The sequence below is a fragment of the Dama dama genome, chromosome 33 (assembly GCF_033118175.1).
Source record: "Dama dama isolate Ldn47 chromosome 33, ASM3311817v1, whole genome shotgun sequence".
Classification (NCBI taxonomy): Eukaryota; Metazoa; Chordata; class Mammalia; order Artiodactyla; family Cervidae; genus Dama; species Dama dama.
In genome coordinates this window covers 39494700-39514046 of record NC_083713.1, presented here as the reverse complement: position 1 = coordinate 39514046, position 19347 = coordinate 39494700, and the positions used below count along the sequence as shown (strand labels likewise).

The following is a 19347-nucleotide window of genomic DNA, read 5'->3' as shown; positions in this document are numbered from 1 at the left end:
TAAAACTCCAGTATATCCTATAAAATCCCAACAAAGTATGGTAGCAGTAAAAATGCTTTTTAAGCCTTCTATAATTACTGAAAAGGAATATCACAACTCTTTCAAAGATAAGCCAAGGGAATTCAATGTATTTTAGTGACAATATAGAAAAATAATCACTAAGAAGTTGATCTGGGGATACAAGGAATTAAGTGAAATCTGTAATTTTCTCAGACCTAATAAGAACTTTGAAGTGTTAACGGTCTTGGATAGACAGCATTTAACTAAACAAAAATGTCACGGTGCAGGTAAAAGCTTCAATAAAAAATATGTTTATCTCACTTTATTATTAAATATATATTTTATTTCTATTAAAAATAGAGTATGTTTTTACACAGGAGAACAGATGTAGGCATTCAAGGCACTGATCAATAATTAATAGGCACATACAGATTAGTGAATAGACACAATCAAAAAAGAAAAAATGTTAACAAATTGCAAAACAACTGAAGATTTAATAAACTTGCAATAAGGTTCTACAAATTGGTCACATTCTCAAGTATAAGACCCATTTGTCTTATCTACTCCTCCCTACAAACAAGCAATTAATATTAGGTACAAATAATGCTAAATGTTTTATTAAAAGGCTCTAACTGCATGTTTATAAACTGTTATGTTTTTTACGGAGTCAGTGTAAAGACATTTTCCCGAAAATGTAGGAAAAGCTTTACTTCTGAACAATTACTAAAGATATGTTGTACTGAGAACATCCACATACACGACTATATTTTTGGTTTTGTATAAAGAATTTTTACTTCGATATTAAAAGAGGTAGGATAAACCAGAGAAATAACAGAACACTTCTTAGCAGCTGTGACTGAAAACATTAAAAGAATTACTGCATGTAACCTAAAAGGCAATACAGTAACTAATTTCCACAAAAAGAAATGTATTTCCTGGTAACAGACCCTTCTCTATACACAAGTAAAATGACAAAGATTCTCTCAACCAACTACCCAGGCTATTCTGAGTGGCCTCCTGGATCAGGCCCTGACCTGGCCCAACAAAGACTTAAATTAACATGGTCTCGAACAGTTTAAGGTTGCACTCCTAGCATGATCCTAGTCCCCTTAAAGTTGGGGACTAAGAAAATTCAAGGCTGCCAAAAGAATTTACTGTTTATTCCAGCAATCCCTCTTGTTTCCCTTCTTCTGTGAGAGGGGAGGAACCTAACTTCCATAAGTGCCCATTAGCAAATCCAGACGAGTTTCATATGGACCAATTCCCAGATTCCTGCTTTTTGTAATTTTGTCATTTGCTAGATGCCACACAGGTCCCATTTACCAGCTCTTTATTCCCTCTTTAAAATACACAGTCACCTCTGTATAAACTGAAGTTGAGTTCAGTTCATGCTGGACTTTTTTCCCCACTACAATAGTACATTACTGATTAAAATCTGTCCCACCACTTTAACTAGTGTTCAACTTGATCTCTGACAGTGACTTTATAAACAATGAAACACAATGCATGATTTAATTGCCACTTATTAGGTGACAATATTTTTAGGCCTCTGAAGCAAGATGGCCAACTGATCATATAATTTCAGAGTTTCAATAAAAAGATAATGAAGGAATTTATAAAAACAAATTCACATCAATGAAGAAAAGGGGAAGGGCGGGAAATGTCATCAGGAAATGAGAAACCAAAACCAATTTTGGGAAGGCAGATACAAATTAATCAATGAGGAAGTATAGAGAAGTAACACCTTAGAGTGCAAAATGAGGGGGCTACAGTCAAGAAGAAAGCTACCTTTCTCTAGAAAACCCCAAAAGACTTACAATTATTTACAGAAAACCCCAAAAGACTTAGGACTTATTAGCAGTCAAGGAAAAGGAAAGTCAGAATGATACAGACATGAAAACATAAAAAATTTACTGAAGGTCTGCTTATGAAACATTAATTATCTCCCATCCCTCTCTGACCACCCCACCCATAGTATGCTGCATGAAAGCCAGATGCTTCTCCCCAGGAAAAAGTAAAACAATGACTGGGGAGCTCCCTGGTACCCCCACATCCTCCAATCCCCTAACCCTTTCCCAATAAGGGCCAACAGTTCACCTTTTTATCCAAAAGGGAAACCAGCAAGTACAAAACACCACCCTGTGCACAGAGGCTCTAAATTTCTTATTATTTAACTCTTGAAAGTAAATGGGATACTAAGGATCATCAAGCAGGTAAAGAAGGTAACCACATGAAAGAGATCAGGATAAACAAAAAAGGGCCCAAGAGCAAAGTTGATTGGGAAACAAAAGAGAAATTAAAACCAAAACAAAAAGCCTCTAATTGGTATCCTGAGAATTTAGAGAGGATCCTGCATTCATAAAGTAAATGGAGGACACTAAGAAAAAGAAACAAAAAAGATAAGTTTTTGGAAACTGAAAGTATTATTGATGGGATTAAAACGTTCAAAAAAGGTTAAAAGATAAAGCTAACGAATTTTCTCGTATGATAGGAAAAAGACAGAGATAAATGTGGGGGCAGAGGGGAAAGACACAGGAAATCAAGTCAGGAGCCCACCACTCAACGGGAATATAAAAAGAGAAGTGGAGAAGAAATTAAATAATTAGCATAAATAAATACCAAATTAGCATAAAGAAATACCAAAAATGAAAGACATAAGCTTTCTGATGATAGAATCACCCGAAATAAAAGTACAGTGCAATTCATGTTTATGTTTGACAGAAAACAATAAAAGGCTATAAAGTAATTATCCTTCAATTAAAAAAAAAAAGGTACAGTGCATGGTGGAAACACCCACACAAGTTCCAAAAACTAACTACACTGAGTAAATTTAAAACGTAGTATAAAAAATATTTATGGACATGGGAAACCATCAAAAAAAAAAAAAAAAAAAAAGAACTGAAAACAAAACAAGTACAAAGTGGAATTTCTTCTGGTTAAGCAGGAATGTGTGTAGTGGTAATGACAAGGTCATTATCAGTAGTGTGCATACAATTTCTAAATCATGTGTATGTATTCCTTTAATTAAAAGTTCTTAAAATACATATTTATAATCCCATTATGATATCTAGGATACCTTAAAAGATTAATTAAAACAGAAACTTTACCTGCATCACAAAAAATCAGTTTAGAGAACTACTAGGTGAATACATACCTAAGATATGGATAAAAGAAATAATCCAAATTTTGATCTGGCAATCTTGACCACATGATGCCAACTGAAAGAACTGAAGACCTTGTTCTCCACCTAAAAATGTAAATTTGTTAAAATAAATGTACAAGAATTGATAAAACATTTAAACCAAAAAATTTTCAACTTTAGACTGAGGTGTGTTAATATATTCATTTAACCATATTCACAAGCAATATTAAATATATTAATTTATACCATAAACTGAAATGTCAAAGAATTTCTTTTAAACAAGATTCTTCAAAAGATTATATGACTGTAGCCCCTGAAGTTGTGACAACAAAACACCTTTTTATTTACCTTCCACTAAAGATATAACAAAGCTAGTGGAGGTGATGGAATTAGGTTGAACTATTTCAAATCCTAAAAGATGATGCTATGAAAGTGCTGCACTCAATATGTCAGCAAATTTGGAAAACTCAGCAGTGGCCACAGGACTGGAAAAGGTCAGTTTTCATTCCAATCCCAAAGAAAGGCAATGCCAAAGAATGCTCAAACTACCACACAAGTGCACTCGTCTCACAGGCTAGTAAAGAAATGCTCAAAATTCTCCAAGCGAGGCTTCAGTAATACATGAACCATGAAATTCCAGATGTTCAAGTTGGTTTTAGAAAAGGCAGAGAATCAGAGATCAAATTGCCAACATCTGGTGGATCATAGAAAAAGCAAGAGAGTTCCAGAAAAACAACTACTTCTGCTTTATCGACTATGCCAAAGCCTTTGACTGTGTGTATCACAATAAACTGTGGAAATTCTGAAAGAGATGGGAATACCAGAGATGGGAAGAGATGGGAAGACCACCTGACCTGCCTCTTGAGAAATCTGTATGCAGGTCAGGAAGCAACAGTTAGTACTGGGCATGGAACAATAGACTGGTTCCAAATAGGAAAAGGAGTACGTCAAGGCTGTATATCGTCACCCTGCTTATTTAACTTATATGCAGAGTACATCATGAGAAACGGTGGACTGGATGAAGCACAAGCTGGAAGCAGGATTACTGGGAGAAATATCAATAACCTCAGATATGCAGATGACACCACCCTTATGGCAGAAAGTGAAGAAGAACTAAAGTGTCTCTTGATGAAAGTGAAAGAGGAGTGAAAAAGCTGGCTTAAAGCTCAACATTCAGAAAACTAAGATCATGGCATCTGGTCCCATCACTTCATGGCAAATAGATGGGGAAACAGTGGAAACAGTGGCTGACTTTATTTTTTGGGGGCTCCAAAATTACTGCAGATGGTGACTGCAGCCATGAAATTAAAAGACGCTCCTTGGGAGGAAAGTTATGACCAACCTAGACAGCATATTAAAAAGCAGAGACATTACTTTGCCAACAAAGGTCCATATAGTCAAGGTTATGGTTTTTCCAGTGGTCATGTATGGATGTGAGAGTTGGACTATAAATAAAGCTGAGCACTGAAGAATTGATGCTTCTGAACTGTGGTTTTGGAGAAGACTCTTGAGAGTCCCTTGGACTGCAAGGAGATCCAACCAGTCCATCCTAAAGGAGATCAGTCCTGGGTGTTCACTGGAAGGACTGATGTTGAAGCTGAAACTGCAATACTTGGGCCACCTGAAGCGAAGAGTTAACTCATTGGAAAAGACCCCGATGCTGCAAAAGATTGAGGGCAGGAGAAGAAGGCAATGACAGAGGATGAGATGGCTGGATGGCATCACCGACTCAATGGACATGAGTTTGAGTAAACTCCAGGAGTTGGTGATGAACAGGGAGGCCTGGTGTGCTGCGGTTCATGGGGTCACAAAGAGTCAGACAAGACTGAGCATTTCAACTGAAAGATGTAACTCAATGCTGAAAAGGCCAATATTGAGCCACTAAGCCTAGTGCACCCTCCAACACAACTTTAAATACTGAGGTTAGCATTGATGTAAAAAATTTAAGATGTTAGTTATGGTATGTGTTAAATGCTTAATTACTCCCAAGTTAACTTTTTCTAAGATATATTCACTTGTTAAAAGCTTAGTCTATAATTTATATAGAATATTGAGAGACTGTTTTCCCATCTGATTAATCAAGACAAAGGCTAGAATTACACATGTGGTGCTAGTAGTAAAGAGCCCACCTGCCAATGCAGGAGACTTAAGAGATGTGGGTTCAATCCTACATGGGGAAAAGCCCCTGGAGGAGAGATGGCAACCCACTCCAGTATTCTTGCCTGAAGAATCCCATGGACAGAGGAGCCTGGCAGGCTACCGTCCATGGGGTTGCAGAGCTGGACACAACTGAAGCAACTTAGCACCTATGTATGCACACAAAACATCATCAATTCAGTCCAAAAGATTTGGTGAAACGTATTTCACAAGTCAAGTGGGCCTTAGGAAGCATCACTTCAAACAAAGCTAGTGGAGGTGATAGAATTCCAGCTGTGCTATTTCAAGTCCTAAAAGATGATGCTGTGAAAGTGCTGTGCTCAATACGCCAACAAATTTGGAAAACTCAGCAGTGGCCACAGGACTGGAAAAGGTCAGTCTTCATTCCAATCCCAAAGAAAGGCAATGCCAAAGAATGTTCAAACTGTTGCACAACTGCACTCATCTCACACACTAGCAAAGTAATGCTCAAAATTCTCCAAGCTAGGCTTTGACAGTATGTGACCTAAGAACTTCCAGACGTTCAAGCTGGATTTAGAAAAGGCAGAGGAACCAGAGATCAAATTGCCAACATCCACTGGATCCCAGAAAAAGCAAGAAAATTCCAGAAAAACATCCGCTTCTGCTTTTATTGACTATGTGAAAGCCTTTGTGTGGATAATAAACTGGAAAATCCTGGAAGAGATTGGAATAGCAGACCACCTTTCCTGCCTCCTAAGAAACCTGTATGCAATTCAAGAAGCAACAGCTAGAACCAGACATGGAACAACAAACTGGTTCAAAATTAGGAAAGAAATAGGTCAAGGCTGCATATTGTCACCCTGCTTATTTAACTTGTATGCTGAGTTCAGTTGCTCAGTCGTGTCTGACTCTTTGTGACCCCATGGACTGCAGCACGACAGGCTCCCCTGTCCATCACCAACTCCTAGAGTTTAATCAAACTCATGTACTCAAATTAAATTCATGAGTTTAATCAAACTCAAATTCATGCAAAATGCCAGGATGGATGAAGCACAAACTGGAATCAAGATTGCCATTATCAATAACCTCAGATATGCAGATGACACCACAGTATGGCAGAAAGGTAAGAGGAACTAAAGAGCATTTTGATGAAGGTGAAATAGAGTGAAAAAGTTGGCTTAAAACTTAACATTCAAAAAACTGAGATCACGGCATCCAGTCCCATCACTTCATGGCAAATAGATGGGGAAACAATGGAAACAGTAACAGATTTTATTTGGGGGGCTCCAAAATCACTGCAGATGGTGACTGCACCCATGAAATTAAAAGATGCTTGCTCCTGGAAGAAAAGCTATGAAAAACCTAGACAATGTATTAAAAAGCAGAGACATTACTTTGCTGACAAAGGTCCAGCTAGTCAAAGCTATGGTTTTTCCAGTAGTCATGTATGGATGTGAGAGTTGGACCATAAAGAAGGCTGAGTGCCAAAGAACTGATGCTTTTGAACTGTGGTTGGAGAAGACTTTGGAGAATTCCTTGGACTGCAAGGAGATCAAACCAGTCAATCCAAAGGGAAATCAACTCTGAATATTCATTGGAAGGACTGATGTTGAAGCTGAAGCTCCAATACTTTGGCTACCTGATGCATAAGAGCCGACTTATTGGAAAAGATCCCGATCCTGGAAAAGACTGAAGGCAGGAGAAGGGGACGACAGAAGATGAGATGGTGGATGGCATCACCATGGACGTAAGTTTGAGTGAGCTCCAGGAGTTGGTGATGGACAGGGAAGCCCAGCGTGCTGCAGTCCATGGGGTCACAGAGTCGGATATGACTTAGCAATCGAACAGAACTGATTACACAAGTAGGTCCTTCCAGTGGAAAAGAATCAGGCTCAGTGGTAAAGAATCTGCCTACAATGCAGGAAAGGAGGCTTCAATCCCTGGGTTGGGAAGAACCCCTGGAGAAGGAAATGGCAACTCACTCCAGTATTCTTGCCTGGGAAATCCCATGGACAGAGGAGCCTGGCAGGGTACAGTTCAGGAGGTCACAAGAGTTGGACACAATTTAGGGAGTAAACAAAAACAACAATTACACAACTTAGGCAAAGTAATCAGTTAAATTTGGTGTTACCAAAAAGAAAAAACAAAACCCACTAGTTGTTATCCTATTTAGACAGAGTATCACTATCTACCCCCTAGATAAGTTCCTAAATACTTGTGGGTAATGTAAATATTAACATCACCTACTTGATTTTTAACAATACTTTCAAGTGTTTATTAAGCACTTGTTTGCATATTTCTGTTAAGCATTTGACAGATACGACCTCTAACTCTTTACATTTAGTCCTACAAGGCAGCAAGCATGACCATCCCAAGTTCATAGTTGAGAGCTAAGGCCCAGAGAGGAAAAGCCAGGTACCTGAGGTCACACAGCAAGAAAAGGGTGAAACTGATAATCTTATCTATGTGGCATGTGGTCCCCCATGACCTTCACTGATACATTAAACATACATCTTGAGGGCCACTGTGTTCCAGGCACTGGTCTAATTGGTAGCCGGTGATTCTGACCTGAGCAAAGGTTGAATAGTTGAATCTGGCTTCTTCTGCAGTGAATGCCTTGCTCTAGTTACAGTCCCCTGGAGAGCAGACACTTGCTGAAAAAGGGCCCAAAGACCACGCCTCTAGCAGAGGAAATATGAGTTTATAATCAGTCAGGGAAGATAAGAGGCTCCAATGGCAGGAACTAAGGAAAGGCAAAAAGATGAGACTTGGGACTTCCCTGGTCATCCAGTTTGCCAACTCAATTTTATATGAATTCCACCTAATATCACAAGTCAAATGAAGTTTTAGCACTCATATACAGTAAAACTCAATTAAGAAACCTGAATACCTATCTTAAGATTGCACTCTGGTCTTTAGTATGTGGTATTTAGTTTATATACCCAGGTATGTAAACTAAACTTTTCCTATGGACGCCCTGTTTTGTTGGAAGCACATACACTTTAAGATGCAACAAATTAAAATTTCTTTTTCACTGAAAGTTTTTTGAACTGTAAGAGACTTTTCCACATTTCCACAGAATTTTTGTTTTTGTAGCACAGGTTCAGCCAAAGGGCATCCTTTCTCAGAGATCTTGATGGATATAAGTAATTCTCTATAATAATCACTCAATGTTTTTAAGGCAAAAAGATATACCCCAAAATTGCTGAGTAAACTATTTATGTGCTAGACCCAATCAAGAAAACTTTTTTCCCTCATTGTTTCTAGACCAAATAAGATCCTTTGATGCTGATGCTGAAGTGTCTTTCAATAGTGAGAATTCAGCTAGGACAATGTAAAATTATAAAGTTTAAAATATGCCTGTGCTCAAGATCTAAATATTTTTAAATGGACTTTTCTTCAGGAAAAATATTTAAACTGTAATAATAATCTAACCCAAACTCTATCACTTAAAAACTGGAGAGAACTGAATATTTATCCTCTAGCTCACAAACAGTATTATTTTTCCATATTTGAGCAAAATGTCACAAAGGCAGAAGACTCAATTTGTCATAAATATTTACAGATATTAACAGATACCAAATCAAGCAATAAGTTAAAAATTACATCTTTTGTCTTTTAAGAAAATACAGTAGTTTCCACAAGTTCCTCTATAGTCACTTTAAAGCATACATTATTCTGTTTCAGGGAATTTACACATAAGGTTAATATCTACTTTAACAGAAGTTAAACTAAAGAAGCTACAGAAGGGACATAACAGAACTATATTGAGAAATATACTTTGAAATATACTCTAAAGGCACAGTAGGGATGTAGGTAATATACTTACTTTAGAATCTCACCTAGAATTTTCGGCCTAGTGTAGTGAACCTTTCCAGAACCTATCAGCTGCAATCCCTCTGAAGACAGAAGAAGGATGTCCTTAACGTTAATAGTATCACAAAAATGGTATTTTAATGAAAAATCTTTTCAGATAACTTAGAATCAAAAAGGAAACCTAAATTTCCTGACGTTGATATAATCCAAAGATTCACTGAATGCCTGTAAGATTTTGGAGAAGGGGTCACAGAATGGAAGAAATAGTTCTTGCCTGTTACAAGCTGATCTTCTTAGAATAAAACATCATAAAACAATATATTAAATAAATCATCACAATTAAATTAGGTAGGGAGTTCAGTATAAGAATGGATTCATGAAAAGAAAACTGTTAATCTGCCATATAATATTAAAAAGTTAAGGAAACAGAAAAAAGAAATTTCAACAAATCAATAAAAGGAATCTTACTCAGTCTGCATTTTAATCGCCTAAATTTATGACAAAGAAGACAAGAATATACAAAGGAGAAAAGACAGCCTCTTCAATAAGTAGTGCTGGAAAAACTGAACAACTACATGTAAAGAATGAAATTAGAACACTTCCTAGTACCATACACAAAAATAAACTCAAAATGGAGTAAAGACCTAAAGGCCAGACACTATAAAATATAAACTCTTAGAGGAAAACACAGGCAGACCAGGATCTTTTTTGACCCACCTCTTAGAGTAATGAAAATGAAGACAAAAATTAACAAATGGGACCTAATTAAACTTTAAGTCTTTTGCACAGCAAAGGAAACCGTAAATAAGATGACAAGACAACCCTCAAAATGGGAGAAAATATTTGCAAATGAAGCAACTGATAAAGGATTAATCTGAAAAATATACAAACGGGACTTTCTTGGTGGTTCAGCGGCTAAGACTCCATGCTCTCAATGCAGGGGGCACAGGTTTAATCCCTGGCCAGGACACTAGACTCCACATGGTGCAAGTAAAAGGTCCTTCATGGCACAACTAAAAGATCTAAACTCCCATGTGCCGCAACTAAGACCCTGCTCAGCCAAATAAATATTTTAAAAAACAAAACATACAAACAGCTCATGTAGCTCAATTAAAAAAAAAAACAAAAGCACAACCCAATCAAAAAATGGGCAGAAGACCTAAACAGGAATTATCCAAAGAAGACATACAGATAGCCAATAAACACATGAAAATATGCTCAACATCACTAGTTATTAGAGATATGCAAATCAAAACTACAATGAGGTACCACCTCACACCAGTCAGAATGGCCATCATTAAGAAAATCTATAAACAATAAATGTTGAAGAGGATGTGCAGAAAAGGGAATACCCTTACATTGTTGGTGGGAATGTAAATTTGTACAGCCACTATGAAGAACAGTATGGAGAGGCCTTAAAAAACTAAAAATAGAACTACCATATGACTCGACCATCCCACTACTGGGCATATACCCTGAGAAAACTGTAATTCAAAAAGACACATGCACCCCAATGTTCACTGCAGCACCAGTAACAATAGCCAGGACACAGAAGCAACCTAAATGCCCATCAACAAAGGAATGGATAAAAAAGATGTAGCATGTGTGTGTACACACACACACACACACACACACACACAATGGAATATTACACAGTCACAAAAAAGGAATAAAGCTGGATGATTTGTAGAGACGTGGATGGACTTAGAGACTATCATACAGAGCAAAGTCAGAAAAACAAGTATCATATTAATGCATATATGTGGAATCTAGAAAAATGGTATAGATAATCTTATTTGCAAAGAGAAAGAGAGACACATAGAAATGAAACATATGAACACCAAGGGGAGAACAGGGTTAAGAGGAGGGTAGGATGAACTGGGAGATTGGGATTGACATATATACACTACTGATGCTATGGATAAAAGATAACTAATACTGTATGGCTCAGAGAACCCTACTCATTGCTCAGTTGTGACCTAAATGAGAAGGAATTCCAAACAAGAGGGGTATATAGCTGATTCATTTTATTGTACAGTAGAAACTAACACCACATTGTGAAACAATGATATCCCAATTGTTAAAAATCTGCTTTTCAAAGCCTATTACATTCCAGGCACTGAAAATAAAATATATCCAGGCGTACCCTATGGAGCTCTCAATCTCACAGGAAAAACACCATTAAACATAATTCATATAGACAGCTATTTAATAAAACTTCTGATACTTCACTAAGTCCTATAAAAGAAAAATAAAGCATGTAACTAAAAGACTATATCAAAATACTTCAGACTGAGTACAGGAGGTTAAGAGCAAGGGAAGCTCTTCTGAAGTGACTTTTTTTTAACCTGAAATCTAAAGGATGAATAAGAGTGAACCAGGTAAAGGGTCCACATGTAAAACCCTCGGAAACAGCTCACAGACATTCAAGAAATGAAAGGCCAGTGTGGCAAGTGAATGCATGAGGCCAAGTGTGACCTGTAATGAGGCAGGGAAACAGAGTATGTAAGGTACTTAAATGCTGTGTGTTTGAAACTTGGTATTTTATCTTACCTTAGTCATATTCTAACATGCCACCGATGGTTCTGAAATAGGGGAGTACCAAAGCCTGAGCTGTCACAAGACAGTATTAATAACTTGCTACATACGACTACTGAACAGTGAAGCACGACTAGCACAAACTGCGACGTGACACAATATGCACACCAGATTTCAAAGACTTCATACCCAAACACAGTAAAATATATATATATATATTTTCAGTAAAATATATTACTAATAATTTTAGGATTTTGAAATATTCTAGGTATACTGGGTAAAGTAAAATACATTACTAAAATTAATTTCATTTACTAGAAATATTAAAATCTACACATGTAGCTCACATTATATCACTACAGGATAGCACTTGTCTGGAAGGAAGATTGAAGTAGCCAGAAGTAGAACGTCCATCCTAACACAGAAGATGAAAATAAAAGAAGGCAAATTCCCAATTCACTGTATTTATTTAAAACCAAGAGTCTACAGTCAACAGTTCTCTTCTTTTTCTAAAAACTAATCTACTAACAAATGCTTTTATAAGGTTACCTTTTGTTTTTTAATTTTTTTATTTTTATTTTATTTTTTTCTTCTTTATCTTGTTTAGTTTTATTATCTAAGGCTTTTTTTTTTATAATTTTTATTTATTTTTTATTTATTTATTTTTTTCCTATAAAGCATTTTATAAGGTTACCTTTTGAAAGATTAAATAGTGAATGAAAAATGAAACTTGTTTCCAATTTTTGTATTTCACATTTCTATTTGAATAAAAACATACAATATTTCAAAAATTACAGTGAAACCAATAGGTTTAAGGCCTCTACATTACCAAACTCAAGGAACCCAGATCTACTGCATCAAGTTGTGTTAGCCCCTATGTATTTTCCCAAAGAATCTGGTTTTCCCAAAAAATATTTGTGATTTCATTTTGATCAAAAACATAAAGCAGAAGGATGATTCCTTGAAGGGAATGAATTAAAAGATCTTGTTTTACTAATGATGAAGTGAAAATGAGTAAATGAATGAAAAGTCACACAAAAACTGCGAACAGGAATTACTATTGCTTACAAGAGTAAAATAACTAACCAGGAACTGGTTGTGAAGAAAAGTCACAGCAGGTAATTCCAAGATCATGTGCTTTTTCACTGTGCAGACACCTCATTTTATCATCCCACACTGTTAAATCTCCACATGAGGAGCCTGTGACAAACAGGTTTCCAGGAGGAGAAAACGCACAGGCCACTAAGGAGCCATCCTTAACACTAGCACATCTGAAATAAAAGCAAAAGAAAAGGGAATTTTCATTTCAGAGCATCTTTTACTTATATTACAGTCTCTAAAAGCAGCTTGATATAGTAAAAGAAAAGGATAAATGGCTAGAACTAGAGAGAAAGGGCAGTAGGTGCCTATAGAAATAAAATATCCTTTATATGCTATAAACTGAGATAGGCTTGCTAAAACAAAGAGAATTTAAACATTATCCTAACCAAATCAAAGTCTATACATCTTCCTACTCTTTAAAATATACAAAGTTTAACAAAAATAGCAACAACAACCAACAATATCGACTGTAGTTGCAATTTTTTAAAAGATAAAACTATTTTTATTGAAAAGCATGTTATTGGGGGTGAAAAGCACTTCCAACATTTGTATTAAAATCATCTAGAAACAACAGTAAGGACTTTCATCTCACCTTCAGTTATAAATTCTTTATGTAAAGAAAATGCTGTGAACAATTTAAAATTATCTAGGGAATATTAGGAAGCACTGGGCTAACAATAATTCATTATTTTATCTATTAGGAAAAATAACCTGTTAAAAATCCAACAACCCATGCAGTGTCCTATCCAGTGCTTAAATCAACTGCGTGTATCACTTTCACATAATTACATATATTAGAGAAATAACGTTAGGGAGGCAATTGACCAATTGGTTAACTGAAAAAGATTTCTTGGTGGACAGCTAAATTTCATTTACACAAAACAACTTAAAGGCATTCCATTCTCTCTGTGTTTTCACTTTAAACTGTTTATTAACGCCACTTAAAACATACTTTCTTCAACCCAAAGACCAAAAATCTAAGTGAGCAACAGTTGTTTACCAGCTACCATCTGTGCTCTGAGTGTTGGTAGGAGGTAGGGAGGGGGGAAGGCACATTAGCTATTTTAATTGGTGACATTTAAAAGTTTACAGTTTTTAATGTGATTAATGTCACTGAACTGTACACTTTAAATTTGTTAAAATATTATATATATCTTAGCATACTATAAGATTACAAATACATGGTTTTAATACTAGGGAGTTGCAACCCAATATCACCAGTGTAAATTAATTGATGTATTTTTATCCAAAAGCAGTTTTTCAGGTGATGGTTTTAAAGAAGTGGTAACACACAACACCATACTAATCACGAGGTTCCCTCTTCTGGGCTTCGTCAATAATCCCAGTCACGAAAGAGCTGTGCAGGTGAGACTCACCTACAATTACTTTATTACTGAGAACACCTGAGCCATGTGTGTCCAAAAAGCCAAAAATTACTAGGTTTTATTCAAAAGACTGTGGTGTTTTTATTTGCCTCTTATATATACATAAAAAAAATCCATAAAGTTCTAACAAGATTAACACTTATTTTACAAAAAAAAGTTGGAAATTTAAAACACTCAGAGCCAAGCAAATCTACTTCAAGAATCATATTAAATATCTGTTTTATGATCTTCAGGAGACAAAGTATTTTTCTTTGAGATGTCTGAATTATCTACTTCTTCAAGTCATCAAAAATTTTTTTTGTAAACCTGGTAATAGGATTAAAAACGGAAAGGGTTTAAACAGTCTTACCTATGTAACTTGTATGACTGCGCATTCCACAAAACAACAGTTCCATCAGATGCCCCTGATACCAAACAAGTGGAGTCTGGGGAAAATCGGCAAACTCTCACAGGGCTACCACTGGGCTGTTCCATCACTGCCAAAATCTGTCCGTTTTGAGTATCCCATAGGACAGTGGTACCATCTGTTGAACAGGAAGCCAAAACATGTCCTGAAGGCGAGAAACAGCAGCAGTGGACTGCATAGGTGTGAAACTTCAGTGGAGAGTATGGTACTTCAGTAAAGTCACTCAGGGAGTATAGGCGAATTGTTTTGTCCAAGGAGCAAGTAGCCAAGAGGGAAGAGGAGAAGGCACAGCAGTTGACATCATCATCATGATCTGCTAATGTGTGAATTAGTTTCACCATGTTCTTTACTGGAAAATATCCTGCAGTTTTTAGATAAAGGTTACTTCATCCTAGGAATCAAATAAATACAACTCAAATCAATATAGAAGAGCCAAAATCAATTAAAAAACTTGCTGAACAAAAGCTTCTACATTCACATTTTTTAAAGACAATAAATTATACCTGGGCTAAGAATAATTTGGAGAGAAATAAAACATGTTAAGACTATAATCGCTGATGATAAACACAATCACCAGTGCCATGCCAATAAAGTTCCATAACTTCTGAAAAATAACCTGGTCAACTAACTTCAAACTGATTTGACACTGTATATTCAAAACTCTGGGTATTTATTTCACCTTTGAAGACTTTCCCTTTACGAACTGGTACTCAACACTGCCTCATTCCAGATTTGCTAATTTCAAAAAGATTTTTCACTACTTTAACAAACTCTCGCTGCTCCTTCCATAGGATGGAGCCAAAAGTATTGCTCATCTTTAAGATGTAGAACTATTACAGTTAACTCATAAAACAAACAAAAGGTTCCTTGTCAATTTAAGTGGCAGTGTTGAAAGCTATCATGTCACGGTATGTCATCTTGTATGACAAAGAATAAAAAGACATAAAAGATTTGAGATGAAGAATTAATCTAATAAATTAAGGAAACCAAAAGAAAGAGTGCCCCCCCTAAAAAAGTGGACTTAGCCGGTCTGCACCTAAGACCAAATTTATAAATTCAGAATAAAATCCAAACTCCTCACCAAGACTTACCAAACCCTGTATGATCTGGCTCTTGCCTATCTACTTCTCAGACCTCAACTCCTTCCCCTTTTCTTCTCCCTCCCTTCTTTCTGCCTCCCTAGTCAAAACGGTAACATCTAAGAGCTTCACAAAGTGGTTTTCTTAAGCTTAAATTCTCATGCCTCGGCTTCTGGGACATAATTTCTCATGTAAATTTCAATTTCAGTGTCCTTTTCCAGTGACTTTCCTAATCTAAAGTAGCCCCTCTATAGGCTGGAACATCACCTATTTTAATCATTGCCACCAGCTGACACTATTCATGTGTCTCCCCCTACTAAAACGTAAGCACCAAAGTTGTACCTCTCATTTCTGTATCCACAGCATGTAAAAGTGTTTGCACCTAATATGGTTAAGTATTTGTTGAATTAACATTTTCCCCCAAATCTAGTTGAGTTCTAGCCGCCTTTAAACATTACATATGAATATAATATGAAATAATCAGAGAATTGTTAATAAAAACAAAGGTACTAACACTAAAAAAAAAAAAAAAAAAGGTGGAAAAATGATGTAAAACGAGGCAATAATCAGCCCTGAGGGACAGGTGTACCTTGAATTGTAAAGTTAATCTTATTCTAACATTATTTACAGAAATCTTTACAAATAAATGAAACAAGGCTTTTCCAACATTTCTGATGTCAAAAGTTCGGCCTCTTTTTCAAACAAACTCCAACGAAGTCTAAAAAACAAACAGACCATCAAAACCCCTGGTATTTGCAGTGAAAACAAACCCAATCAGGTGGTCTTCTGAAGTCCCAAATCTCAACTGTGCAAGTACACAAAGATAATTTCCCAAACAAACTTTTGCTTTCTTACCCTTCTGCCACTCAGCTCTCTCTGAAGTTCAAGGTCCTAGAATCTGAAGAGCAGGGACGCAATCAGCTGAAGTTTGTTTGGCTTGGGGTGTGGGTGTCCACTCAGACCTCTGCCGACGCGCCAATCTCCCGGCAAACTAGATGAACTCTCCAGTAAGAACATTCGCATCCCTGTCTATCGCAAAGCCAACCTAAAATGTGCCAAGAATCCTCCTACATAAAGCCACCGACCTACTCCCCCACACCAACTTGGGGACCGAGGATTTGCTCAACTCCGAAAGCCAGTTGGGCCTCACTGGACCGAGCGACCCGGCAGGAACGCGGCCGGCAGGGAGCGCGGCCTTCTGGGGCGCGCGCACCGGCGCAAGGGACTGGGGGGAACTGGGACTTCCACTTCACGCCGTGAGGGGCTCCCGGCTCCCGGGCGGAGGCTGCACAACAGTGTCTCGCTCTGGTCAAGATCCTAGCCGGTCCCGGTCGCGCGCTTAGAACCAGACGCCGAGAAACCAAGGGTTTAGACACCCTGGCGGGCTGACCCGAGCCGCGCTCCCGTACCTGCCACCGCTCCTGCTAAACTGGCCCGTGGGCACTGGTCCTTTCAGGTCGAAGACCCAAGACGCCGGGGATCCGCCCTCAGGTGCGCTAAGAGCGCCGGGGGACACGTGATGCGCAGGTGAGGCGGGCGTGGTTGGCGCGGGCGGACGCCCTGAGGCAGAAGGACAGACCCCGCCCACCGGGGGGCGGTCCGCGCCGCGGCGCATGCGCGCCCTTCCGCCCTGGGATGAGGCGGTCTCTTGAGTTCTGGCTCTAGGATTAAGATGAGTCCATTCTGGCAAAGAACCTTTGAAAAGGAAAGTGAAGTCACTCAGTCATGTCCGACTCTTTGCGACCCCATGGACTGTACCAGGCTCCTCCGTCCACAGAATTTTCCCGGCAAGAGTACTGGAGTGGGTTGCCATTTCCTTCTCCAGGGGATCTTCTCAACCCGGGGTTCAAACCCAGGTCTCCCGCATTGTAGCAGACGCTTTAACTGTCTGAGCCACCCGTTGAAAAAATTTTCTAGTTGTGGAAGCTGAGGTCCCAAGGTCTAGCGAGTCCAGAAATGTGATTTTAAAAGGGACAGTTACTACAGCTGTTTTTGAGCCTCCGTGAAAGTGTTAGTCACTCAGTCGTGTCCAGCCCTTTGTGACCCCATGGACAGATGGAATTCTCCAGGAAAGAGTACTGAAGTGGGTTGCCATTTCCTTCTCCAAGGGATCTTCCTGACCAAGGTATTAGAACCCAGGTCTCCCGCACTGTAGACAGACTCTTTACTGACTGAGCCACCCTCCTTGCTTTGCTGTATTTATCTTGCTTGGTCTGTTCTTTGATCTCCCTGATTGGTCTTTTCTGTTTAAGCCAGTTCTGAGCTCAGCAGTCCATGACTCCTGCCATCGCCTTTGTGGTCAGATATGTTTTTCCAAGGCAGAATGCTGAAAAGGATATCCAGGCTATTCTGGATATCACGTGAACCCAATATGCATTTTTTCCTAGCGTTTCCAAGCATCTCCTAAACTCACATGGAGCTTACACCTTGGTTTCCACGTGTAATTGATTACCAAGTAGTCTTGCCAACCCCTTTTGAGATTTAAAAAAAAAAATTGACCAGAAAAAAGCTCCTAGGCGTATAACACTTAAGTACATGTCACAGTATAGGACCATGTTCACATTAAAATAAAAAGCGTAGCGTTTTCTTCAGCGAGGAAACTAGTCGTATTTGACAAGTAATAAGGGCTTCCCAAGTGGCTCAGTGGTGGGGAAAAAAAAAAATACGCCGGTCAATGCAGGAAACACAGGAGGTAGAGGTTTTATCTCTGGGTCAGGAAGATTCCCTGGAGTGGGAAATGGCGACCCATTTCTGTATTCTTGCCTGGAAAATTCCATGGACAGAGGAGCTGGCGGGGTGCAGTCCATGCCATTGCACAGAGTCGGAGGCGACTAAGCATACACAAACTAAAATACTCAAATTTAAACATAAAACTGAGATTGCTGGAAAAGATTTTTAATATAATAGACAAAGAGAAAAGGAGAAATAAAAATTGATGATTTGAGACACTCTTACGATTTTTAACGAATGCATTATGATTGAGACTTTGAAACCTGATTACATGCCAAAGTACTGCCAAAACAGTATTTTTCTGGAAATAACTTTTTCATTGTATAGATAATAGAGCTCTCTGTAGGAAACATAAAAACTACAAATAATGAGAATAACTAACAATCGCACCACTAAAAAACCAGCCACTCAGCCTTTCATGAATAATACCAATAATTTTACAAAAAGAGCTGTAAACTACCTTTTTCAAATTAGACTTGTATCCTGAGCATTTTCCATGTCTAAAATATCTTAGTAGTGTAATCATTTTTTCTGCCTAATGGTTCACAGACCCAGAAACATAATTTATTTAACATTTTCCCAGTTGTTTCAATATTTTTGTGCTTATTGTAAATAATACTGGATTCAATGACTTTGCACATAATTACTTCAGTGATGTTTGCTGAGTAAATTGATAGAAATGGAATTACTCTGCATCAGGGTGTAAATAGTTGCCATCTCGCTTTTCAGAGAGGTTGTATGGTTTTAACTCTCAGAAACATGGTGGTCCCTGTCTCTCCATATTCTTGAGAGATTAATTTTTTTAAAGTTTTCACTAATTTGATAGGTAAGATTGATTATAACACTCTTCAAGTGAAATATGTAAAAGAAACCTCTGATAAACAGGCCAGTAACTTAGCATAGAGACCTCAAGCCCAGTATGGTCTGAAAGAAAAAGAATTTCAAAGAGGGAAGCTTTATTGTGGCTGGTCTCTAGTCTACAACTTTACAATTTGGGAGATGTTAATTAACATATCTTGTCAATATACTAGA

General features: G+C 37.8%; 1 protein-coding gene across 4 annotated transcripts in view; it reads right to left on the bottom strand.

Annotated features, from left to right (window-relative positions):
* Positions 1 to 17127, bottom strand: part of WDSUB1 (WD repeat, sterile alpha motif and U-box domain containing 1) — a 70260-nt gene extending 53133 nt beyond the window's left edge. The window contains exons 1-5 of one of the 4 annotated variants that reach the window (XM_061135361.1): positions 16995 to 17110; positions 16441 to 16483; positions 14450 to 14897; positions 12701 to 12885; positions 3155 to 3247 (exon numbers count right to left, since the gene is read on the bottom strand). In XM_061135361.1, the coding sequence (XP_060991344.1) occupies positions 3155 to 3247; positions 12701 to 12885; positions 14450 to 14847 (676 nt within the window). In that variant the 5' untranslated portion in view covers positions 14848 to 14897; positions 16441 to 16483; positions 16995 to 17110. Of the gene's footprint in view, positions 1 to 3154; positions 3248 to 12700; positions 12886 to 14449; positions 14898 to 16440 lie in introns of all 4 variants that reach the window. The other 3 variants (XM_061135360.1, XM_061135362.1, XM_061135359.1) reach the window with 3 other exon arrangements.
* Positions 17128 to 19347: the final 2220 nt, after the last annotated feature.